This window comes from Gorilla gorilla, chromosome 2 (assembly GCF_029281585.2).
Source record: "Gorilla gorilla gorilla isolate KB3781 chromosome 2, NHGRI_mGorGor1-v2.1_pri, whole genome shotgun sequence".
Lineage (NCBI taxonomy): Eukaryota > Metazoa > Chordata > Mammalia > Primates > Hominidae > Gorilla > Gorilla gorilla.
In genome coordinates this window covers 24,724,177-24,749,945 of record NC_086017.1, presented here as the reverse complement: position 1 = coordinate 24,749,945, position 25,769 = coordinate 24,724,177, and the positions used below count along the sequence as shown (strand labels likewise).

The 25,769-nt window shown below is 48.3% G+C and overlaps 1 protein-coding gene and 1 long non-coding RNA gene across 5 annotated transcripts in view; one reads left to right on the top strand and one right to left on the bottom strand.

The window, feature by feature from the left end:
* Window positions 1–20,101, top strand: part of LOC115934025 (uncharacterized) — a 31,585-nt gene extending 11,484 nt beyond the window's left edge. The window contains exons 2-7 of one of the 4 annotated variants that reach the window (XR_010132653.1): window positions 13,329–13,450; window positions 14,079–14,336; window positions 15,023–15,125; window positions 15,967–16,117; window positions 16,943–17,029; window positions 18,812–20,101. This is a non-coding gene — a long non-coding RNA (uncharacterized lncRNA). Of the gene's footprint in view, window positions 1–5,624; window positions 6,664–13,328; window positions 13,451–14,078; window positions 14,394–15,022; window positions 15,126–15,966; window positions 16,118–16,942; window positions 17,074–18,811 lie in introns of those variants that run through there. The other 3 variants (XR_008677965.2, XR_010132654.1, XR_010132652.1) reach the window with 3 other exon arrangements.
* The window catches only part of FGD5 (FYVE, RhoGEF and PH domain containing 5), a 124,215-nt gene continuing 101,089 nt past the window's right edge, over window positions 2,644–25,769 (bottom strand). Inside the window, exons 13-21 of the mRNA XM_031009545.3 lie at window positions 20,089–20,172; window positions 18,588–18,667; window positions 15,409–15,508; window positions 14,879–15,016; window positions 14,252–14,381; window positions 13,289–13,419; window positions 10,941–11,069; window positions 4,412–4,566; window positions 2,644–4,012 (exon numbers count right to left, since the gene is read on the bottom strand). Coding sequence (XP_030865405.3) covers window positions 3,976–4,012; window positions 4,412–4,566; window positions 10,941–11,069; window positions 13,289–13,419; window positions 14,252–14,381; window positions 14,879–15,016; window positions 15,409–15,508; window positions 18,588–18,667; window positions 20,089–20,172 — 984 coding nt within the window. The 3' untranslated portion in view covers window positions 2,644–3,975. The remainder of the gene's footprint in view (window positions 4,013–4,411; window positions 4,567–10,940; window positions 11,070–13,288; window positions 13,420–14,251; window positions 14,382–14,878; window positions 15,017–15,408; window positions 15,509–18,587; window positions 18,668–20,088; window positions 20,173–25,769) is intronic.

Sequence of the window (25,769 nt, the reverse complement as noted above, 5' to 3'; positions counted from 1 at the left end):
AACATAGTGAGACCCAATCTCTACAACAAAATAGCTGGGCGTGGTGGCACATGCCTGTGGGCCCAGCTACTTTGGAAGGCTGAGGTGGGAGGATCGCTTGAACCTGGGAGGTCGAGGCTACAGTGAGCCATGACTGCACCACTGCACTCCAGCCTGGGTGACAGAGTGAGACCCTGTCTCAAAAAAAAAAAAAAAGAAAGAAAGAAAGAAAAAAGAAAAACCAAGAAACACAGGCTGAATCAACAGAAGAATATTCCAGCACATTGTTGACTGACCTGCATCAGAAAGAAACTCAGGTTCCAAGCCTGGTCCTACCACCTTAGCCCAGGTGGCCTCAGTCACCATCTAGGGCTTGCTTCTGTGTCGGCCTCAGTCACCATCTAGGGCTTGCTTCTGTGTTGGCCTCAGTCACCATCTAGGGCTTGCTTCTGTGTTCAGTGTATACTGCTGCTGAAAACAGAGCAAACGAAAGGCTGGACTAGAGGAAAAAAGGACTCTGTCACCCTTCAATTGCTGCAACAGGGTTGCTGGGGTCCTCAGCACTGGCCTGCATGGTGCACGCCCAAAGATCAGAGCAAGCATCAGCCCATTGGGCCACACATTTTCCCAGAACCAGGCTGCATACAAGGGAGAATAAGTCTATTAGCTAGTCAGCCTGCTCAGAAAAACTTAAAGCATATTTCTGATATGTAAAGGAATTATTATTATTAGAGACAGGGACTTGCTCTGTTGCCCAGGCTGGAGAGCAGTGGCATGATGATGGCTTGCTGTAGCATCAACCTCCTAGGCTCAAGTGATCCTGCCTCAGCCTCCCAAGTAGCTGGGACTACAGACGCGCATCACCACACCTGGCTACTTTTTGTATTTTTAGTAGAGACAGTTTCTTGCCATGTTGCCCAGGCTGGTGTTGAACCCCTGGGCACAAGCAATCCACCTGCCTTGGCCTCCCAAAGTGTTGGCGATTACAGGCGTGAGCCACTGCGCTCAGCCAAAAGAATTATTACGACCCAGGAACATACACTACTGTTTATGTTTCTGGTGTGCTTTGTATTAGTAATAAGGAACAGAATTCTTCCTACTTACTAAGACTAACCCAGACTCAAGAAACACATTCAATCTGCAGGGAAAGTGTGAAGCCAGTATTCATGTGAAATAGGTGCTGCTGCTTTTCAGTAAAACTTTGAGTTTTATTATAAACCTTTATTGATTCTGAGAAGCAGGCAGAGACCAACCCTGTGAAGGTCTGTGCTTTCCTGAGGTGATTAAAATGAAAGAGAAGATTAGATTCCATGACCAAAGTTCAGCCTTACTGTGTTAGGGTTTCTCTTCCTTGCCATTTTTTTTTTTTTGAGACATGATCTCACTCTGTTACCAGGGTAGAGTGCAGTGTCATGATCATAACTCACTGCAGTTGTGACCTCCTGGGCTCAAGGAATCCTCCTGTCTCAGCCTCCTAAGTAGTTAGGACTATAGGCATAAGCCACTATGCCTGGCTGATTTTTAATTTAGAGTTGGGGTCTCACTATATTGCCTAGGCTGGTCTAGAACTCCTGGACTCAAGCAGTCCTCCTGCTCCAGCCTTCCAAAGTGTTGGGATTACAGGCATGAGCCACCACACCTGGCCCCAATTTTCATGGATAAGGAAAAAGGTCTTCTGTGTATTGTCTTCATTTTGTGCTGTTAAAGAGCAGGGCCCACGACTTTGATAAACCAGTGGGGAAGGGCATGGTGTTATTATACAAAGTAAAAGTAAAGTTATGGGCCCTGCTCTTTTCAGACCACTTTCACAAACATTCCATTTGTGCCTTTTCCCCTGAACCTGTAGGAGAAGCTAGAATGATCTCCATGTAATAGAAGAAGACACCAAAGCTCAGAGCAATTCGAGTGGCTCGTCTATGCTGCTTCTTCCTGATAAACATGGCCTTTGCTGGGGGTGCACAGTAAAGGGGCTGCTCTGTGCCCAGTGAGCAGAGGGGCAGAGCAGGTATTATGGGGGACTTCGAGCAGCATCTCCGTAGTGTCATGGCTGGTCATATCCCCAGCATCTGGGTCCAGTGGGAAGGTGCACCCTCTGACCGGGTGGGGTGGCTTCATCCCCAGTAGAAAAGGTAGCAGAAATTAGCCTGAAATGAGTACACAAAGAACCACAGGAAGGACTTGTAATACAATGTCCAGATAAAAAGGTAATCCCTTGCCCAGTCACACATGAGCCCCTGCCAGTTTCCTTTTACAGAACCCGTCCAGTGTGTTTTTCATCTATAACCCAGACATTTTTATTAGGGTAACTATTCACTGAGAAGTAAAAGCCCTATTACCTCTTTACAGAGCATCCAAAATAGGATGATGATATAAAGTAAAAGAGGCCTTCTGATGACTCTCAGACCCGTAATTCTATCTGGAACTCAGAAACTGACCACGGGCGGCAACATGAGCAGACTGGGGAAACGTCCCCCTGCCTGGTACCGAAGTCCTGCTCTGCTCAACAGCTCTAGGAAACCCATTTCCGTGTCTGATGATGAAAATGATGCAGTTGGAATTAAGCCCTCAAAAATTAACAAAAACACTGTCTAATCACTTAGTGTGAACCATTAGTTACATGTATAATGCAAACATTTTAAAAGAACTGCAAACTGGAAAAAAAAATTCCCCTGAAAATATTTAATGCAAGTAAGTCCAGAGATGGTGCTTTTTACAAAAAGTTTGTCAGCAAATTCCCTTTTTTGTAGGGGACAGGGCAGCAACAGAATGGGGACAGGATATCAGACAATTGATTTTTATTGCAGTAAGAGTAACAAGGAATCCCACCCCTCACATGCCCTTTGCTTTATGTAAAAACCTGTCCAGCAGAATAAGCAACAGTCACCGTCAGGAGGCGATTTAGCCCCAAGTGCCCACAGAACAGCCTCAGGCCACGACTTCTGTGCTCCCTCGCTGTTCCCAGAGCCATCTGCCAAGACCAGGAATTCACCTTTGGAGTCTAACTTGTTTTCTCTTTTTTTCACCTCTCAAAAAATAAAAAGCCTTCAGTAATACAGCCCAAGGATTACCGTGTGTCTAAAAGGATAGATTCCCATAAACAATGTTGTCAGCTTGAGTGAGGTAAACACAGAAAGGCACACAATAAATTAAAGCAGACCCTGACTCTTCAGAGGCTCTGCGGTGACCTCTGGGGGGCCAGATCTGCCAGTGGCTGCATTTCCAGCACTGACATAGTGTTGAGGACTGCTCTGGGGAGGAGGGACCCCTCCTTTAATAAGTTATGTTAGTATACAGGTCACAAGGTCGACTGGAGGAGAAAATCCTCCCCTTCCTATCTGGTGGGGCGCAGCCCCTCTAAAGTGATGTGTGCTTGCACACCAGCAAGCCACAGCCAGGTCTGCACAAATCCATTTTATGTACACCCTTGTTAGAAAACTGGTGGCACATTAGTCCACAGGATTCCATCTGTTATTGACTTAAGTAAATCACTTAGAAAACACAAAATTGGAGGTTGCAGCTCCGTAAAATAATAAAGTGCTTTCGATGAGAGTAGCTGTTACTGATAGCTTCTCATTTCACCTGAGGCACCACAATCAATTTTTGAAAGGTGATAAGATTTATCATGAGTAAAAACTGTAAGAGCTTCTTTCTACTAAAAAGCCTGCATTTCTAAATGTACTTTTCATTGGTTTCCACATCTTCATCTTACTAAATTTTAACTCACTGCGGGGTAAGGAAATAGTTTATTACCGGGTGGCGGGTGGGGGTGGGGGTGGAAAACACAGAAAAGGAGAGGTCCATAAATATCCCTTAAGGATTCCACTCATGAAGATGTTGGCAAGGGCAGGGGAGTGGTGGGGCGGTTATAGCAAAAAAGGTCAGGCCTCATTGCTGAATCCAGGTGTGTGTCCGGATGAGTTGAGCCACAGCTTAGCTTCTAAAAGCATTCACATATTGACCTAAGAATTTGTTACAAGTCCACATGCTTGATAACTGCTATAACACACTCGCATCTTCCATGGCCTCGATCCACCTATAAAACAAAACAGAGAGGACATTTGGTTTTGCGGCTCTGCCTATGACTCTGGTCACAGAACCTAGAAAAGACTGGACTAGTAGATTCCTCTTAGTTTGAAGTCAAGGACCATGTCGTAGTTGTATTTGTTTCTCAAACATGTTTTCTATATTCAGCAAAAGGCCTGGAACACAGGGCAAAAGTTTACTGAATCAATGCATCCTTGATTCATGAATGAATCCAAACAGTCTAAACATGATTGTGACAAAGAACAGGTAGTTCTGCAGTTCTGCTATGGCCCAAAGGGACCTAATGGGATAGGATGAATGGAGCAGAACAGAAGCCAAAGCCCCAAGAAACAACTTGTTGCCTTCTGAGAGAACAAAAAGCTATAAGACTAATTAGTTCTTTTCGTACCTCTGAGCTGAATTGGTATCTTCTGCTTTGAAGCTATAAAATAGGGTTTTCTTGTGGTAAAGGTGAAAAATAGGTCCTACTTCGCTGCTGCCCTCTTCCTTTTCTGGAGCAATGGTGAAACCTAGCAGAGGCATACTCTCCATGGCCACTTTGTCCTGCAGAGGACAGAAGGAAAAATTGACATTAAACACCGCACTCTGCATAGTCATTTACTGTTATCTCCAATCTGAGATGTGTGAAGAGTGCCTCTGTGTGGGGTGTGCTTTGGCACCTTCGGGCTCACCACACACAAACTGTTGACCCTCGCTTCCCCCCAGAGCCAGCCCTGAGGAAGGAAAGAAACAACACTGGCTGGGTGTGGTGGCTCATGCCTGTAATCCCAGTACTTTGGGAGGCTGAGGCGGGTGGATCACCTGAGGTCAGGAGTTCAAGACCAGCCTGGCCTACATGGTGAAATCCCATCTCTACTAAAAATACAAAGATTAGCTGGGTGTGGTGGCAGGTGCCTGTAATCCCAGCTACTCGGGAGGCTGAGGCAGAAGAATGGCTTGAACCCGGGAGGCAGAGGTTGCAGTGAGCCGAGATTGCACCATTGCACCCCAGCCTGGGGGGCAGAGTGAGACTCTGTCTCACATATTGTCTCAACATATGTGACGTATGTTGAGACACTATGTCTCAACATATTGTGACAGTTTATCAGGGACCAGGCAGTTACATTTTCATTATCTTTAATCTTCACAACAATCATAGAAGGTGTCACTCCCATTCTAAGAAGAAACCAAGGCTCAAAAAAGGTTAATTGCCCAAGATCACACAGCAGTAAAGAGCAGATCCAGAATTTGCACTCATGACCACCTTCTAACCCCACATTCTTTCCATGGATTTCATCAGTCAGTGACTCAGTTTTGCAGTTACTTCTGATCACATATTCTATACTCATTCTTCCAAAACCTCATTTGCAGTATTTCAATATGGAGCACTTGCATTGTCTGTGCTATAAAGTTGCTAACAATTTGATGAGATATGCCTAAAGAACACAGATGGATCTTACACACATAGTGCTCAGTGGAAAAAGATTTTTATATATAGATAAAGACATTTTTATACACAGTTATGTAAAAACATACATGTTCATAAACAATACAGACTTTGTAAAAACACATAAAGAGATATAATTAAGCATATTAGAATGGTGGTGGGAGGAAGAAGAAGGGGAGTACAGTTTGTGTATAGAATAGAATCAAGCTGGGCACAGTGGCATGTACCTGTAGACCCAGCTACACTCAAGGCCAAGGCAGGAGGACTGCTTGAGGCCAAGAATTTGAGTCCAGCCTGGACAACATAGTGAGAATTCATCCCTAAAACCCCAGAAAACTAAGAAATATTTTTTTAAAATAAAAGGAATCAATTCTCAAGGATTGCTAGATCAGAAAAAGCCTTTGACAAAATTCAATATCCATTCATGGTAAAAACAACAACAAAAAAGCAAACCTCTTAGCAAACTAGAGTAGAAGGAAACTTCATTAACTAACAAAGGGCATCTATAAAATACCTACAGCTAACATCATACTTAATAGTGAAACACCAAATGCTTTTCCCTTAAAATTGGAAACAAGGCAAGAATGGTGTTCACTCTCATCAATTCAATTCAACATTGTACTGGAGACCATAACTATTACATTAAGGAAAGAAAAAGAAATAAAGACATAAAGTCAGAAAAGAGGTAGAACTATTTGTGCTTGCAAAAAAACACAAAATAACTACTAGAACTAAAAATCAATTTAGAAAGGTCACAAGACAATCAGTTTTTATGTGTATATAGTAGCAGCAAACAACTAGAAAATAAAATAAATGCCATTCACGATGGCATCCAAAAAATATTTAGAAATATATTAATAGAAGTATAAGATGTCTACACTAAAAACTACAAAACATTAAAAGAGAATTCAAGGCTTAAATAAATGAAAATTTATGTACCATGTTCATGGATTGAAAGATTCAATATTACAATGCCAGTTCTCCCCAAATTGGTCTATAGATTCCATAATCCCTATCATAGAAATTGATAAGTTTATATGAAAACATAAAAGACCTAGAATGCCCAAAACAATTTTTTTTCTTTTTTGAGACAGAGTCTGGGGAAAAAAAAGTCTGACTGGAGTGCAGTGGTGTGATTTCGGCTCACTGCAACCTCTGCTTGCTGTGTTCAAGCGATTCTCATGCCTTGGCCTCACAAGTAGCTGGGATTACAGGTATGCACCACCACACCTCCCTAATTTTTTCTATTTTTAGTAGAGATGGGGTTTCATTGTGTTGGCCAGGCTGGTCTTGAACTCCTGGCCTCAAGTGATCTGCCTGCCTTGGTCTCCCGAGTGCTGGGAGTACAGGCGTAGGCACCTTTCCAGCCTTGAAACAGTCTTAAAAAAGAACTAGGTTGGAGGACTTACACAACCTGACTTCAAGACTTACTGTAAAGTTACAGTATTTGTGACAGTTTGGTACTGGCATAAGGATTGGTAAATGTATGAATGAAACACAATGGAAAGTCCAGAAATAGACCTCTATTTATTCAATCATTTGAGACTTAACAAAGACACTGAAGCAATCCAATAGGGAGAGGCAAGTCTTTTCAACAAATGGTGCTGGAACAACTGGATATCCATAATGAAAAAAAGGAACCTCAACTCCCATGTCATACCACACACAAAAATTAATTTGAGATAGACCTATAAGTAAAAGCTAAAACATTAATGCTTCCAGAAAATAGAGGAAAATAACTTTGTAGCTTGCAGTAGACAAAAATGCCTTAGCACACAGAAAGCAACAGTCATAAAAGGAAACACTGACAAAGTAGACTTCCTCAAAGTTATAAACTGCAGTTCACCAAAAGATTCATTCATTCATTCATTAGAAAATGAACAGGCAAGCCACAGACAGGCAGAGAATATTTGTAAAACATTTATCTGACAAAAGCCTGGTATACAGGATACAGAAAGAAATCCTATAACTTAATCACAGGCACAACCACTTTTAAAAAAGTGGTCAAGAGATCTGAATAGACACTTCTCAAATGGAAATATGAGTGGCCAATAAGCACATGAAAGCAATCATGTGCTTAATATCAGTAGTTACTAGGGAAATCTAAATTAAAACAACATTGAGTTACCTCAACACTCCCCACCAGAATGGCTAAAATTTTAAAGCCTGACAACACCAAGTGTTAGCAATGATGTGGAGCAACCAGAACTCAAATTCACACACGTTATTGGGGGAGTGTAAAATGGCACACCACTTTGGAAAAAGGCCTCACAATTCCTTATAAACCAAATATATGCCTGCCTTATGATCCATCAATTCCAATCCTAGGTAATGACCCAAGTGAAATAAAAATTTATGTTCCCACAAAAACCTGTATGAAAATGTTTAAAGCAGCTTTATTCATAATCACCAAAACCTAGAAGCAATCCAAATGTCCTTTGACTGGTGAACAGCTAAACAAAACTGGTATATTCACAAAATGGAAGACTACTCAGCCATAAAAAGAAGTGAACTACTGCTATATGCAACAACATAAATGAATCTCAAAAACATCATGGTTAATGGAAGTCACACATGATTCCATCTGTTTGAGGATCAAGAGGCAAAACTAATCTATGGTGGAAAAAAATTGCAACAGGGTGTTGCCTCTGGGGACAGGATGATAGTGGCAATTTGTAGGTGTGTGCATTAATCAAAACTCACCAAATAGTATATTTGAGATTTGTGCACTTCATTATATATAAATTAGACCTCAAAAGGAAAAAAAAAGGTACAAAAACATTGAATTCATAGGGTTAAGTATATTTTGAAAAACATCAAAAAGTAAAAGGTATAGAAGGATGAATAGATAGGTACTTGATAAAAGAAATGTAGGAAATGTTAATTGTACAATCCAGTTAATGGTCATATGATAGTTCACTGTAAAATTATTATTATTATTTTTTAAGACAGTCTTGCTCTGTTGGCCAGGCTGGAGTGCAATGGTGTGATCTTGGCCCACTGTAACCTCTACCTCCCGGGTTCAAACGATTCTCCTGCCTCGGCCTCCTAAGTAGTTGAGACTACAGGTGCGTGCCACCATCCCTGGCTAATTTTTGTATTTTTAGTAGAGATGAGGTTTTGCCATGTTGGCCAGGCTGTTCTCTAACTCCTGGCCTCAAGTGATCCTCCTGCCTCAGCCTCTCAAAGTGCTGGGATTACAGGCATGAGCCACCATGCCCGGCTAGTTCACTGTAAAATTCTTTCAACATTCCTTTATGTTTGAAAATATTTATAAACAATAAATATAATAAAGAATAAAATGTTGGAAAAGATAGGCTGGGCACAGTGGCTTACACCTGTAATCCCAACACTTTGGGAGGCCAAGGTGGGAGGATCACTTGAGGCCAGCAGTTCGAGAACAGCCTGAGCAATATAGTGAGACTGCCCCTACAAAAAATAAAAAAATTGGCCAGGCGTGGTGGCTTACGCCTGTAATCCCAGCACTTTGGAAGCCAAGGTGGGTGGATCATGAGGTCAAGAGATCGAGATCATCCTGGCCAACATGGTGAAACCCCGTCTCTACTAAAAATACAAAAATTAGCTGGGCGTGGTGGTGGGCGCCTGTAGTCCCAGCTACTCAGGAGGCTGAGGCAGGAGAATCACTTGAACCCGGGAGGTGGAGGTTGCAGTGAGCCAAGATTGCACCACTGCACTCCAGCCTGGTGACAGAGTGAGTCTCCATCTCAAAAAAAAAAATTAAAATTAAAAAAAAAAAATTAGCTAGGCCTGGCGTCACACACTTGTGGTCCCAACTTCTTGGGAGGCTGAGTTGGGGGGGATGGCTTGAGTCCAGGAGTTCAAAGCTGCAGTGAACAGTGATCACACCACTGCACTCCAGCCTTGGACAACAAAGCAAGACCCTGTCTTGAAACAAACAGAAAATGTTGGAAAAAATAAAGATACCTATGTATTTTTGATAGTCGCTTTTTCCCAGGACTGTTACTAAATAGCAAGTTGCATCAGCTCTGGGCCACCTCAGGGTACATGACAGGGGTGCACAGTGGTGTAGACAGTGCAAACCAGCTATCCACTTCATCAGAACCTCTTTTTCTTTGATGGTATTTGAAAGCTTTATTCCATCGCTGGAACAGGTTTATTGAGAAATTATGTAAATTCCTCTTTCTAGAAGAAACTGTTTTGGAGTCATACTTAAGTCCATCATTCATTCATTCATTCATTCATTTTATTTTTCGTTGAGATAGGGTTTCACTATGTTGCTCTGGCTGGTCTCGAACTCCTGGCCTCAAGAGATCCTCAGCCTCCCAAAGTCCTGGGATTACAGGCGTGAACCACCATGCCAGGCCCCTAAATCCACCTTTTAAAATAAGCTTATGCTGTCACTTCCATGACAACTGTTCAGTTTGTTTTGGAAAGATAAAAATCCCCCACAGTGTGGAAGACCCCACCTGTGGACACAGGCAAAGGCCCCTCAGGGTGGGGTGCAGCTTACCAGGTACCCAAGCCACTCAGGCCTATGGCAGATCCCCTGTCTGCCTGCTTTGCTTGGAGTAAACAGATGTGGGGCCTTGCTAAGTGTTTAAGTATGGCTCCAAAGCAATTTCTTCTAGAAAGCCATCCTCTGTGATCCCTGGGGATGGGCACACGGCAACCTTCACAGTTGCAGGTCCTTCCAGAGGGAAGCTTCATGCCCCAAAGAAGTAAGTGCCTTTTGCACATTTGCTAGCATCTGTGGCCAGGGGAGAAGAGCCAGCCCTGACATGCACGTCCCAGTGGAGCAAAGCACCCACCCTCTGCAGCTCGTCAGAATACATTTAACTCCCATTTTCAAAGCTGAAACTATGCCTGACCACCTAGAAGCCACCAGCTGGTGAAGCATGGAGATAGAAATGTTTCACATTATCCAACAGGTTCAGCCTGGGTCAGGGCCACACAGCACCCGGCTACACAACCATGGCCACACATCTGTCTACTCTGGAAGTAAGCTTGATTTCCAAGGCTCTCTCACCTAAAGTAAGATATTCTATAAAATATAGATTTCAGTTTTCTTTAGAAGAATTACTAGAGTTACCCTATAAAAGAAATGGACAGACAAAAAGGGAGTAGCTTCCTCCACACTGCTGAATTTTGCCCCAAGCAATCTAAGTAGACAGTAGGAAGGCGTTTTCTTTTGTGGCATGGCTGGCTTGTTCCATCTTTGTCCTAGATGCTGGGCCTGTGCCATTTAAACACTTTGCGGCACAGCTTGGCATGTCCGTACCTTCTTATCTCCACAAAGAAACTGCAAATTCCTTAGATTTTGAAGTCATATGTGGTTGTGTAGCCACAGCAACATTGAGCACATGGCATTGCTCACTAAAGACTTGACTGCCACCAGAACTGGCTCAGCAGCCAGGACTCACACAGCTTTGCAGGTGACAGGATGTGTGCAGGCCCCAGGGGGTCATTTCACAGGACAGAGGAGAGGGGAGAGAGTGCAGATCACTACTACCTCACTGGCCATGTAGGTGTAGAGAACTTTGCCTTTGATGACAAACCAGAGCTTCTTCCAGTGCCGCTTGCCCCTCTTACACCGGCTGAGATAGCCACTGATGGCAGAGCCCTCTCCAGAGGCAGCCACCTGGCAGGAGGGAAGCAGAGCGGTCAGGCCACCCCGGTGGTCAGGCACAGTTCAAACAGAGCACAATTCAAAATGACACTGCAAACCATTTGGCTGACTACTTATACTGCTTTGACACTGGATAAGGTCTCAGGATCTACCCAGTACCAAAGTCAGCAAGATAGTGCTTCATGCTTTGAGAAACAGGATTTAATGAATGGACCCAGCTGACTTTGGGAATGCTGATGCTGCCCTCTAGTGGTGTTTCAGATTCTTGGTTCCCTCTCTCAACCTAAGCCCCTCAACTCAAGAAACTTCGTTCAGGTACTTCGGCAAAAGGTTCTTCCTTCTAAAATTAACTCTTGCACTTTCAACTTATCTCTTCCTCACATTTAGGGAGGGATCCTCTTTGTATTGTTGCCTAAAAGGTATTATAGTCTCCTGCCTAGTGGGGTGTGTGCAGCGTTAAGTCCTTTTATTATTATTACTACTCTTTGTGGTGGCGGGGGGTAGTAGTATTCTGTCCACAGGCTTTATGTGGTGAGGAACGCAGGCTTGGAGTTAATACCAACCTGGATTTCCCATTCAGGCTCTACCAATTACTAGGTGGTTAATGATGAGCAATTTGCTGACTTCTTCTAAGTCTCAATTTCCTTACTAGTAAAAGAGGAATGCAATGTAAAACATGTGAGGTTTATACATATATGTGATTATGAAATGATCTCTAAGACAAATTAAGTGGAGAAAACAGAAGAGATTCTGTATAATATGTTGTCTTCTGGGTAGAAAAAGAAGATCTATGAATGTACATCTGTATTATGTATGTGCATGAAAATTTCCACAAGGATCCATAAGAAACTTGATGGCAGTGGGATTGAGGGAGGCTGGGAAGGATGAGAAACTCACTTTTCACCATATGTGCTGTTTTGTACTTTTTTGGGAAAAATATTTAACCATGTATGTGTTCTGTTTTTTTGTTTTTTTTTTTTTTTTGAGACGGAGTCTCGCTCTGTCACCCAGGCTGGACTGCAGTGGTGCGATCTCGGCTCACTGCAAGCTCCGCCTCCTGGGTTCACGCCATTCTCCTGCCTCAGCCTCCCGAGTAGCTGGGACTACAGGCGCCCGCCACTACGCCCGGCTAACTTTTTGTATTTTTAGTAGAGATGGGGTTTCACCTTGGTCTCGATCTCCTGACCTCGTGATCCGCCCGCCTCGGCCTCCCAAAGTGCTGGGATTACAGGCGTGAGCCACCGCGCCCGGCCCCTTTTTTTTTTTTTTGAGACAGAGTCTTGCTGTGTCGCCAGGCTGGTGTGCAGTGGCGCCATCTCAGCTCACTGCAACCTTCACCTCCCTGAGGTTCAAGCGATTCTCCTGCCTCAGCCTCCCGAGTAGCTGGGACTACAGGTGCATGACACCACACCCGGCTGATTTTTGTATTTTTAGTAGAGACGGGGTTTCACTGTGTTAGCCAGGATGGTCTCGATCTCCTGACCTCGTGATCTGCCCACCTCAGCCTCCCAAAGTGCTGGGATTACAGGCGTGAGCCACCGCGCCTGGCCGTATGTGTTATTTCCAAGATTTTTAATTTGCAAAAGGAACAAGTTAATGGATAAAACTGTACCTATTTAAATTTTCCATTCCCTAACACTTTTTTAAACCCTTGCTACCTGCTACTTGATATTAATGGACTAACTTGGAAGCAGCTGATCACACTTGTAGACTCCTTGTGTATTCACAGACATACATTGGTCTGTGGTTGTGAATGGAAATACAGACATACAATCTGGTCCTATTTGTGGAATACAATTGAGTTTAGCCAGTTCTGAAGTTTCCTGCAGAGCCCATGGCCTCCAGGGACGTCAACACCTGAGCCGGGTTGGGACCCCTAGGATGAGGGGATGACATGGAAGGACCAACCCAGGAATTTGGCTCCTTTAGACTGAAGAGCCCCTGTGATCTGTGCAGTCTGCTTGGGTACTAGATCTAAGCTATGGGGCAGGAGAAAAAGGAGAGAAAAGAAAGAGGAGGAGGGGAGAGGTAGAGAGAAGGATGGGAAAGATGTCGCCTAGCACCATCACTGTCAAGTAGGTCCTCGTAGCTGGGATGCTTCCATTAGGAATGCTCTGTCCGGAAGAGACTGGTCAGGCTGGGACAGGGCAGGGTCTGACTCCGTCTACCCAGGATGACCATGAACCTTCCAAATGCCCTACTTCCCACTTGGGTAGCCCTGCCTGCTTTACCTCTGTCAGGGCTGAAGGGACTTTCTTCTGCTTCTTGAAGGTCGAGGGGTTAATGCTCTGGAAGACAGATGAAAAGGCACTGCCCGAGAAGCGGGGTGAAGACAGCGGGAAGCTCATGCTCACAGGCCGCTCTGTAACCGAAAGAAGCCACGTGGAAGGGAGGTGAGAGGCGTGCCTGCGGCTTGTCTTTGGAACGCTGATTCCTGTAAAATCCCTCTAGGAATGTGAGCCATGGGGGTTAAGTGGGACCTGAAAGTCAAGCACTCTTCCTCCCTCCCTCCTGCAGGAACAGACAAAGGCTATGGGGGCTGGGGAGGGGACACTTTTCCAGGGCGCTGGACAGCCCTTCACCTCCAGGCCTCCAGGTAGCAGGGACTGGGCTGTCTTCTCTGATGACCTTAGTCCAGCCCCGTGGAGTGGAGGCCAGGGAAAGACTTCAGTTTTAGGCCCAAGATACACCTGCTCTCCTTCCTGGGAACTTGACCCTGCTTTGGCAAGACCTGTCCCTTCAGCACTGACCAGGTCTCTCAAGGGCCGGCTCAGCTTCCCAAGGCTCCTGTGTGGAACAGCTTCACCCCTCCCTGACCCCAGCTCCTCTGCTGCCACGCTTATATAGTCCTTAGACCCAAACGGTGCTACAGGACACAGGCCTATAGGACACTTGACAAGAGGGCCTCTATGGTAAAGGACACACGAGTTCCCTGCCTCTGTCCCCTTATAGACACACTGATTCCTAAGCTTAGCTACCCACAGAGCTCTTCTTCTGGGGACACCGATCAATTTTCCACAGAATCCACATATTGGAAAATGGTGCCCGAACCTCTATTTCCTCCCTCCATGGAGTGAATAACTCCCTCCAGGGAAAGCGGTTTCAGGCATGAACCATGGACCACAGAGAAGCCACTGGAGCCTGGGGAGAAGCCACCAGGCCACTTGGAAGAAGGCAAGTGGTCCCCAGGTTACCTCTCATCAGGCCCGGGACAGCCCTGCCCCGCTTCTTCAGCTCCCCGAAGCAGCCGTCGCAGACCTTGGCCATCCTGTCCTTCAGGTACTTCAGCGGGTACTTGTTCCGCGAACAGTTCCGGCACACGATCTGCAGGCCCAGGTGGGAAGATTCTCACCCCTCTCAGTGCATGCAAAGGAGACCTGCAACCCTCCCCTCCGCTCCCTCTGCTAATCCACCCACAACTGCCCCTAGGGAGCCCCAGGTTCTGATCATGGAGCTGTGCGTGTCCCCTACTTTTCCGGCAAGGCTTCATCTTGTTTCTGAGCCAGCGCCTATCTGCTTTTCTGATGAGCCTGCACCCTTAACCACTACATGATACTTTTTTCTCCAAGCACAATAGCCATGTATGCTACAGTTTTCTGTTGAAAACGTGGTGGTGTGGAAGAGGCCTGGGACTTGGAGCTCTGGTTTGATGATCTATAAAATGGGAATTAGCAATCTGTTCCTCTCAGGTTGGTGTGAACATGCCTCACTCTGGGACTTACAGTAGCTGCTGGACATCCCTGAGCCCCCGGCTGGGCAGGGACATGCCCTTCCCCCACCCCACCCCCATGCATACACTCACCCCAGATGCAGCGACTCACCTTGCCACAGGCATGACAGTGATGACGCCGCAGGGTGAGGGAGAAGTCGCAGCCGCAGTTCATGCACATCATGACGTGTGTGACAGGCACCAGGGTGGGGGGCCTCTCCCCAAGGCTAACCCCCAGCCTCTCTCGTATCTGCAGCAACAGAATTGGCTGAGTAATGTGGAATGTGGCCAGGAGACCAGCCAGATGCAGAGCCCAGTGAGCCCTGCCCTGCTTCTCTGTGCAGTGTGTGCGTGTGTGGGTGAGTGGGTCTGATGCTGAAGGCCTCTCCTGCACCCTCCAGGATGCTCACCCTTGCTTGGGAAACAGCCAGACTGTGAGAACAGGACTGTGGGTGCTGGGCTCCTAGGTTACACGGAGGCCGCCCCTGACTAGGGTGGGAGCATGGTAGGGGTGTGGGGGGAGCCAGTGCCCCAAGACAGGAGCTACACGTCCATCTGGGTGTGAGTGGCAACAGCAATGCCCGCCCAGGGAACCCCAGGTCTCCGAGGCTGGTGGCCCGTGGGCCCTGCCCACCCACTCACCTCCACACTATGGTGGAATGCAGCCAGCGCCTGGGCCTTGTAGTCCTCAGGGAGGGCTCTGCTCAGACAGCCATACCACTCGTCCCTCTCTGCACAGGAGCTGCGGGCATGGGCTGGAGTGAGCAAAGGCAGGAGCAGCTCTGCCTCCCACCCTCCATCTCGGCATGGATGAGGTTCTCACTCAGATGCCCCTTGAGCCTGCACCTCTCACACTGCCCAGAACCACCAGCAAAGAACAGATCACCTGCCAGACTAGGTTTACTAGCAGACCACTGGTCCATTAGCTGTCCTTGGGTCTGTTTCTTCTTACACTGGAATAATGATATTCCCCTAACTCCCAGGGCTGCTGTGGGGATGAAGGGAGATGTGGGACGTGGAACCACATTGTCAACATTGTGCAAAAGCAAGAGACATTAGGAAGGCCCAGAGGGTCCCATACTTCAGGAGAAACGGGCTGGCAGGGGACAGAGGGCTGGGTACCTGTGGAGGATGAGGGGTAGGTGGGAGCTGGCAAAGGTAAACATCTGTGTCTTCCACCTTCCTCATCTCCCCACATAGCTTCCCAGACAGTCATCCGACAGGCACTTTCCAAGTCCCTGCTCTGCACCAGGGAGGGCTTCCTGAGTGGCAAGAGCTACGCCTGGGCTGGGTGCCAGCTAGCTGGGTGAAGTTCTCACAGTGTCCACTAGATGCCGCGCCTACACCACAGGTAAGTGTGCAACCTGCCCCGGAAAGCAAGCATAAGGGCCCGCTGGCCTGGGCGGGAGCAGTGCTGCAGGGCAGAGGCTGAATCAGCATTGTGGGCAGCAAGACACCATGTCCCTAAAATGTGATGAATGGGTCCTGCTGTCCCCTGGGAGCTTCAAGTGTGAAGGGTCTGGACTAGCAGGAAGGTGACTGGCATGCTAAAGTCCACTGTCCTTGCCCTGGGAGATGGGCAGCCCCACCTGAAGGTCCACGTGTGGATCGTCACCACCTTCATGTCATGGCCAGACTAACAGAAACTATTTGCTGGCAGCCTCCTGCCCTTGATTTTATCACAAGGAGAGGTGAGGCCACGACCCCCACCCAGGCATCACCTCCTCCAGGAAGCATTCCCTCACTCCTCCAGATGGGGCAGTCCCTCCTTTGGGTTTCCAAGCCCTTTTCTACTCCCTCATGCAGTAGACTGTAACAGATAAGAGCTCTGGTCCACACAGTCCTGGGTTCAAACTCCAGTTCCACCTCACCCGGCTGTGTGACCCTTTTGCAAGCCTCAACTCCCTATGCACGGAAGGAGCCGCAAACCCCAGCTCTAAGGGTAGTGATGAGGATCACGGCGGCGTCTGGGGCCTGACAGGTGTCCAATGCCTGTTACTGTTGTCATTACCACTATTAATTGTTACAGCAGTTACTGCCCTGCATCTGAAGCAGTTTACAACTCTCCTACCTGTAATGTGGGCTCCTGGAGAGCACAACAACGGCTAAATTGTTGCCAGACCTGGCACTGAGGTGTGGCTAATAAATGCTTAAGTTTTTTTTTTTTTTGAGACAGGGTCTCACTATGTTGCCCAGGCTGGTCCCAAACTCCTGGCCGCAAGTAATCCTCCAGCCTCAGCCTCCCAGATTGATGGAATTACAGGTATAAGCCACCATGCCCCACCTAATAAATGATTTTAATGAGGAAATGCATCTATGAGAGTGCATGTGCATAAGTGCATTTAGATCCCATTTCACACTCAGAACCGCCCAATGCAGGATAAACCCCCATGTGATAGGCACTGCTGCCATCCCATCTCATGTGCTTGCTGAGAGTAGACAACCAAGCCCCAGAAGCCTTGCTGACCCCTGCCATGCACGTCCCTGGCTGAAGAGCTACTCTTAGCTGGAGGCATACCGCCCTGGTTTCCAAGCCCCTGAGAGCTTGAGCTTACCTTGCCCTGAAAGAAGGAAAAGGGGATGCTCTTTAAGGTCATGGTCTGAAGCCAGAGATGAGGATCCCAGGCAACCTGAGGGCCTGGAGAAAATGCAGACCCTTCTGATAGAAAGGCCATGCCCCCCTGTGGTCTAAATGTTTGTGTCCCCCCAAATTCAAATGCAGAAATCCTCTTCCCAAAGGTGCTGGTGTTGGGAGGCAGGGCCTTTGGGAGGTGATGAGGCCATGGGTGTGGAGCCCTCACAAATGAGATTAGTGCCCTTATACAAGAGGCCCCAGAGAGACCCTTGCTCCTCCCACCACATGAGGTGGCATTGTCTATGTGAGAAGGCACCGTCTTTGAACCAGGAAGCAGAACCTCACCAGACACCGAATCAGCCAGTGCCTTGACCTTGGACTTCCTGACCTGCAGCCTGTAGGAAATTTCTGTTGTTTATAAGTCACTCAGTTTATGGTATTTTTGTTTTTGTTTTTGTTTTGAGACAGAGTCTCGCTCTGTAGCCCAGGCTGGAGTGCAGTGGCGCAATCTCAGCTCACTGCAAGCTCCACCTCCCGGGTTCACGCCATTCTCCTGCCTCAGCCTCCCGAGTAGCTGGGACTACAGGTGCCCGCCACCACGCCCGGCTAACTTTTTGTATTTTTAGTAGAGATGGGGTTTCACTGTGTTAGCCAGGATGGCCTCGATCTTGTGACCTTGTGATCCATCCGCCTCGGCCTCCCAAAGTGCTGGGATTACAGGCATGAGCCACCGCGCCCGGCCTGGTATTTTTGTTATAGTGACCTGAATGGACTAAGACACCATACAGACAGGGCAACATAAGTGATGAACGCTCACTTATTATTTTTTTTTCTCTCATCTTCTAGACAGGAAAGCAAAAAGGCAGGCCACTTTATGAACAGCAGCACACAATACATTTTTTACTTGCCTTAACTTTTCGTGTTGCTGTAGAGACCCAATCATCCATAAAGAGCTCCACAAACATGAGACATTGCTATTGCCATATTTAAGCCATGGGCTCTAGAAACCCCTGAAGTTATATATAAAATTTTATGAGTGTGTACATTTTTTGGGGGGAGAAAAGTTTTTATCAAATTCCCCAAAAGGTTAAGAAACACTGAAAAGAAAAAAAGTCCTTTGACCCAGAAGGATACTTTGACCCAGAAGGATACCAAAATAAAAACAGCACATCCTTATCTGTTGTTCTGAACCTTCCCATGCTCACACCTCTGCCTTGTGCGCCATCCTCCCTCCACCTGCCCGTACCTCGCAGACAGCATCAGGCAGGACTCGGAAGTCTCGATCTTTAGAGCGTAGGGCACTTTCTCCATCACAGGGCGGCTGACCTGGAAAACCAACAGCAGCCTCCTTCAGGGTGGGGCAGGGAGGAGCAAGTGTAGACCGGCTTCTCCTGGCAGCAGATGAACAGAGGGACCGTGTCCACCTACTGCCGTTCTCTAGCCTCAGGGCATACCTTTCTGTGATGGTAGGTGCTGTGGAAGGTGTCTGGCTGCCAGCTCCATCATTCTTGGCCACTCACCCACCGCTGGGAAGGCTGCAGAGCGTCATGCTCAGGGCCCAGCCCGGGCAACCCCAGGTGCACTGTCATGTTGGACAAGTACCTGCCAGTGACCACGTCTCCCATGCCTTTTTCTAACAGGCTCCTCGGTGGAGCCTTTGGTTCCAAAAGGGAACAAACCTCCGTGCTGAGAAAGGTGCTTCCTCCTTCCCCTTCCCCATGGTAAAGAGCCTACAGGATCAAGAGAGATTGCACAGTGCCTCTCTCAGCTCTCCTGGCCATCCCTGCCTCTGCCCTTGACAATGACAACCGCCTGCGGCTCCACTGTCCCACCTCAGTGTTGCCCTCTCTGACTTCAGCCTCCTGTTGCACCAGAATTAACTTCCTAAAACCTCCTGCTCCTCAAAGTCCCCAACAGCTCCCAAGTGTTCCCATCTTCAGGACCAAGTTACACGGAGCTAAGCCCCACATATATGCCCATATTCACAGCAGTATTACTCACAACAGCCTAAAGGTGGAAGCCACCAGTGTCCATCGGCAGAGGATTGAATAAACACCATGTGGTCTATCCACACAACGGAAGGAAAATTCTGACCCATACTACAGATGACAGGGATCAACCTTGAGGACACTGTGCTAAGTGAAACAAGGATCAATACTGTGTGACTCCTCATTCGAGGTACCCATAGTACTCAAATTCATGGACACAGAAAGTAGAATGGTAGGTGCCAGGGGCTGAGAAGGAGGGGAATGGAGAGTTGGTTTTTAATGTGGGCAGAGTTTCAGTCTGGGGAGAGGAAAGAGTTCTGAGATGGATGGTGGTGCTGGATACACAGCAATGTAAATGTGCTTAGTGCCACAGAACTGTACATTTAAAAATGGTTACTTTTAAAATGATATGTGTATTTTATCACAATTAAAAAAATTACCAACCACCTGCTTGTTCCCCCAACCCAGGCCCTTCCTTATGCATTTTCCTCCTCATAGGATGCCCCTCCTTCCCTTCCTTCCTGATCCGATCAAATATTATCCACTCTAAGGGTTCAGTCTCCTCTTCCAGGAAGCCCTCCATCCCCCTCCCCTTTCCCTGGGCAACTTACAGCACAAACTTGCTGTAGCCCAACACTGTTTCCGCAGGGCCTCCCTCTTCCAGCTGGTCTGGGTGCTCCTAGGAGCAGGATGCTGTCCCCTTCTCCCCTGGGGTCTCCCTGTCCCCCAACCCTGGGGTACCTGGCACCAGATATTTACCTTCATGTTGGCCACAGCCAATGTGTTCTTCAGCCGGTACTTCCCATCCTTCTGGGGATAGGTGTACAGGAGCACATCGTTCATCTGGAGAGAGGGAAACCCTATTAGAGGACCCTGGCCCCAGAAGGCTGCGCCAGGCTTCTGTCCTCAAAGGATCCCTGAGCTCCGCTGTGCACAGGCATCTTGTATTCCTCAGTAACCCCCACAGGTGAGCAAAAACGTTGTGGCCAAAATGTGAGCCCCTTCCTTGCCACGCTACTCCTGGTTCGATGCTTGAGAGGAATAAATGCATATGCCCTCAAGATGTCGTGTGAGTATGTTCACAGTGGCTTTATTTGTAACAGCCAGAAAGTAGGGACAATTCCAATGTCTATCTGCAGGTGAATGGATAAACAAACTGGTCTATCCATATACCACAGAATACCTTATAGCAGCCAGAAGGAACATGCCACCAGTACACACCACCACGTGGATGCATCTCAAAATCATGCTGAGTGAAGAAGCGAGGCACAAAAGAGTATATGCTGTTTGATGACATTTCTGTGACACTCCAGAACAGGCAGAACTAATCTAAATAGGGACAAAAGTCAGGCCAGTGGTTGATGGGGGCCCCCAGGGTTGGGAGAAATGAACTCCAAACGGGCACAGAGGAACTTTCTGGAGGTTGGAAATGTTCCACATCTCGACCCAGGTGGTGGTTACACTGTGATATACACTTGTCAGTACCAACTAACACATACGCTTAAGGTTGATGCATTTCACTAAAGAAATAAAGCTCAATAAAGTATAGCTAAGGAAGGGTTGGGAGACACCTTGAGGAGAGGGAAGTGGTGGGCCCTGCTTGCTGCTGTACTTCCAGGTCCCTTCACAGAGTAGGTGCTCAATTAATATTTGTTGAATGAACAACTAAAGCTCTCCCCACAGCAGGGCAGACAGAAGGACATGTAATGAAAGTCACTTTATCTCCTTAGGAGAGAGTATTTCTGTTTAGCTAAACGGTTTCAGGTGTGAGAAGATGACATCACGCTCAGGGTTGTAAATCCTGACCATATTATGGACCAGCGTTGAGACTATGACCAAGCCCTTTCCTCAGCTGAGTCTCAGCTTCCTCTGGGAAATGGGAGACACCACCACCATTACTTTATCGTGGACACAGAGAGAATGCCCTCTCCATACGTGACCAGTATGAACCTGGGGTGAGCCCTTTTCACATGGGGCCAAATGAACCAGAATAAGCCCACTAAACATGGAGCCAACATGAACCAGGGGAGTCCTCTACACATGACACCAACATCAACCAGGGGGAGCCCTATGCACATGGCAACATCAACCAGGGCAAGCCCTCTCCACATGGCAATAACATGAACCAGGGTGAGCCCTGTACAAATGACGCCAACATCAGCCAGGGTGAACCCTGTACACATGGTGCCAACATGAACCAGGGTGAGCCCTGTCCACCTGGGAACATGAACCAGGGTGAGCCCTGTCCACCTGGCAACATGAACCAGGGAGAGCCCTGTGCACATGACACCAATGTGAACCAAAGTGAGCCCTGTACACACGGTGCCAACATGAACTAGGCCGAGCCCTGTACACAAAATGCCAACATGAACTAGGGTGAGCCCCGGACATATGGCACCAACATCAACCAGGATGAGCCCTATACACATGGTGCCAACATGAACCAGAGAGGGCCCTCTACACATGGTGCCAACATGAACCAAAGTGAATGCTCTACACATAGTGCCAACATAAACCAGAGTGAGCCCTGGACACATGGCATCAATGTGAACCAAGGCAAGTCCTCTACACATGGTGCCAACATAAACCAGAGTGAGCTCTGGACACATGGCACCAATGTGAACCAAGGCAAGTCCTCTACACATGATGCTGACATGAACCAAGGAGAGCCATGCAGGCATGGAGGAAAACATAAAGTAGGGATGTGTAAGGATAGAACAAGACAATGCATGTGAAAAGTTGGAATGAATACTTCTTTTCCCTGGATAGACAGAGCCTGCTGAGGGAACAGAATGAGTTTTCCCACAGCTAGCTCTTCTCAGGACTCCATGGTTCCAGCCATGGCAATGCAGGAGACTTGGCCCACCACTGACCCCCTCCATGGGACCTCAGGAACCCCTCCCTCTCTCCGGGCCTTGCTGTGTCCCAGTAGAGTTGGAGTAGGTGGGGGTTGGGGCACTGTCCTTTAGGGGCCAGGTATCGAATGTTTCAGGCCTCCGCCTCCAGCCCTCAACTCTGCTGCTGTGCAAAGCAGCCACAGACAACCCATGATGGAATGCATGTGGCTGTGTTCCCACAGAACTTTATCGACAAAAATCGGTGTCTGGCTGGCTTTGGCCTGCAGCTCTAGTTTGTGAAGCCCTGTTCTTGCCCTGCCTTCTAAGAGTGACAGGCACTACAGTGCATTGACACCGATTCTGCACCAGGCGCTGGATCAAGCCCCTGACTTCACTCCCACAGTCCTAACGTGCACTCCCACAGTCCTAACCTACAGGCACCATGATCATCATCCTCATTTCCAAGAGGGAGAAACTGAGGCCCAGAGAGGCCAGAGGCCATGCCTGAAGTCACAGCTAGCAGGTAGTGGAGCCAGGGGTATGGCTTGATGAGTGTCCCTCCAGTGTGCTCGGGAGAGAATGTCAGGGCTGCTCTCACAGTGAACCTGCGCACAGGTTCATGAACCTTGCCCATGAACCCTCCCAGACCCAGGGAACTGACCTATGTCACTAGGGAGAGCAGCCCCAGCCTCTCTGTGATGGCCCCTCAAGTTCCTGCTGCCATGGCAACTGCCATGAGCACCCCAAGGTCTCCTTCGCCTTTCGGGACCAGGCTACATCCTAATTTGCCCATGGCTCTCCTGCCTGCTTCAAAGTATATGCTTTACAGCCCCAGCTTGGAGGAAGGAGGACGAGCCCATCATGAATGGGTAGGGGGGCTTCCCACTGTAAGGAGCCACCAGGGGGCAGCCCCACCTGCAGCTCAGGGATGTCGCGGCCTGGTAGGACACTTTCCGCAGTCTAACAAAACTGCTGGGCGTGGGCGCCCAGATGCCCCAACTCTGTTCTGCAGTTCAGATTATTTTCTGAAACTGGCACCTTTGAGGAAGAAAAATTCTTCCTAAGTGTGTTTGTTCACCATGGCACTCCCTGGCTTGAGCACCTGTCGGGCCGCCCTCCTCCCATGTATCCCTCCATTAGAGAGTTATCAACACTGCTCAGTGGAAGGGCTGCGCTGAGCCAGAGGAAGAAGAGGACCCAGCTTCAGACTGTGAGGCTGATGGCCTAATCACAGCAGGGTAATCAGAGGGATGCAGGCCTATCCCTGAGGGAAGGAGAAGTTCTGATAAAGGGCCATGCCAGACGGGGGGAGTGGGGGGGAGAGGAGAAGCAGGGCTAGAGGAGGAGGAGGGAGAGGGGAAACGGGGGTGGTGGCTAGGCTTCCATAGAAGGTGCTATCTGAGCTTGGCTTGAAGGGGAGGAGCTGGCACCCTTTTCAGAGAGCTTCAGGTGTGTGAGGGCCAGTGAGCCAAGACCAGGGACAGATGAAGTAGAGGACAGGGTGAGGACACATTGGGGAAAGCCAGGCTGCTGTGTCTGTTCCTGGCATTCAAGGTCCCTGGGAGAGGTGCAGAGATCAGAGGGGCATGGCCAGAGGAGGTGGCCAGATGCAAATGGCTGAGGGGCCAAGACAGAGCTCTGCCCTGTGCCATCTGCCGCCTCACTGCTTCCCTTGTTTTAAAGATCAGGTTGCTGAGGCTCGGGGAGGTAATGGGATGTGCTCATGGGTCTCACACCAGTAGCTGTCAGAGCTGGGGTCTGCATCTGGGGTCTGCATCTGGTCTGTCTGCCTCCCCATTGCCATCCGGTATGGCCTCTCTTCTGCGTCCTGAAGAGGGGGAATTCACGGGGACCCAACTCCCTGCAGGGCTGTGCTGGGGCAGGAGCTGATGAGATCTATAGCTCTAGATAGAGAGGGAGGACCTGTGTCCCATGGAACAACTGTCAGCGGGAAGGGAGAAACTGTTACAACTACTATCAGATAAGTGGCTTCTACCTGCCAGGCATGTAATTAAATGCCAGGAATTTAATTCTCAAAACCACCCAGTCTTTCCACTTTCCTGGGGGGAGACTTGAGGCTCGCACACGTCTGTGAGTTGTCTAAGGGTCACAGAAGTAGTAAGTGTCCCATGGGGCAGGATCTAACCAGCTCTGTCTGGCTCATTACCTGCCCCTACATTCGGGGACTTCTCCTCAATGGAGAGAATTTTTTTTTTTTTGAGATGGAATCTCACTCTGTCGCCCAGGCTGGAGTGTAATGGCGCAATCATCTCACTGCAACCTCCACCTCCCGGGTTCCAGCAATTCTCCTGCCTCTGCCTCCTGAGTAGCTAGGACTACAGGCACACGCCACCATGCCTGGCTCATTTTTTGTATTTTTAGTAGAGACGGGGTTTCACCATGTTCACCAGGCTGGTCTTGAACTCCAGACCTTGTGACCCGCCTGCCTCGGCCTCCCAAAGTGCTGCAATTACAGGCAAGAGCCACCGTGCCCGGCCAAGAATTTTTAAAATTTAGACTTGTCTAACATGGAATAAAAAATGTCTTCCACTACTGGACTCCAAGACCCACAGCAGGGCAAAGGCCATGTCTACACACCAGCACAGTTCCTGGCATGCAGAGGAGATGGATAATAAGCTGCAGAATGAATGAATGTTACAGCAGGCAGTGAGCTCTCCAACACTGGAGGTGTGTAAGCAGAGGTTAAAAAAAAACGACCTAGAGAAAAGGACTCAGGCATCTGTGGGGGCTTTGAAACCCTTCTGAGAACCCAAATCTAAACCACGCACTGCCTGGCTCTCAGATCTCTCTCAAAATCCCCCCTGCGGTCCACTCTCCTCTTGCCTGCAGCTAAATCTCGCCCACTGCAGAACCGACCAGCCAGACTGAGGGGTTCTCATGGGAGGAAAGAAATAGCTCTTAGGAGGGAAGGGAGGGAGGGAGACTCTGGACTTGGGTCACCTAGTGCCTCATGCAGAGCCTGAGGCCACCAGCCATCGGGGCCCAGCACACCCTGCCAGCACTGCAGGCTCCACACTTCTGGCCAGGCTCAGGATTTCTCCACCAGCACCACCAGCTCTCTCTGGAATTCAGTCCTCAAGTGGCCCCTCTATGGGCAGGGGCTATCTGGGGCATGGGGAAGACCCCACTCACGAGCAGAAGGGTCTGGCTGCAGACAAAGACTTCTTGAGGCTCACAGAACTCCTCCAACACACCACACTCCTCATGCCTCTATCCTTTGCTTAGGCCCTTACCTCTCCTGAAATGCCCTTCCTTGGTGCACCTGCCAAACTCCCATCCTTCCTCCAGGGCTGAACTCGGGTAGAATTTTCTTCAGAAAACATATGAAACACTGAGCACAGTGTGCGCACCCAGCAGACACTCCAGACACGGCGGCGCTGCCGTGGCTGTGGCTCCTCTTCTCTTCACCCCCGGCCCTCCTTAGTCCTCTTTGCTTCCACGGCACCCGAGATCCCTCCATATCACGCTCATAACTCTGCATTTACAATGGGCTGTCTGCTTGCTTCTCCCTCCCATTGGACTCTGAAGGCTGAGGGCAAGACCTGGGATTTTTCTTTCTTTGTTTCCAGCACCAGCACACAC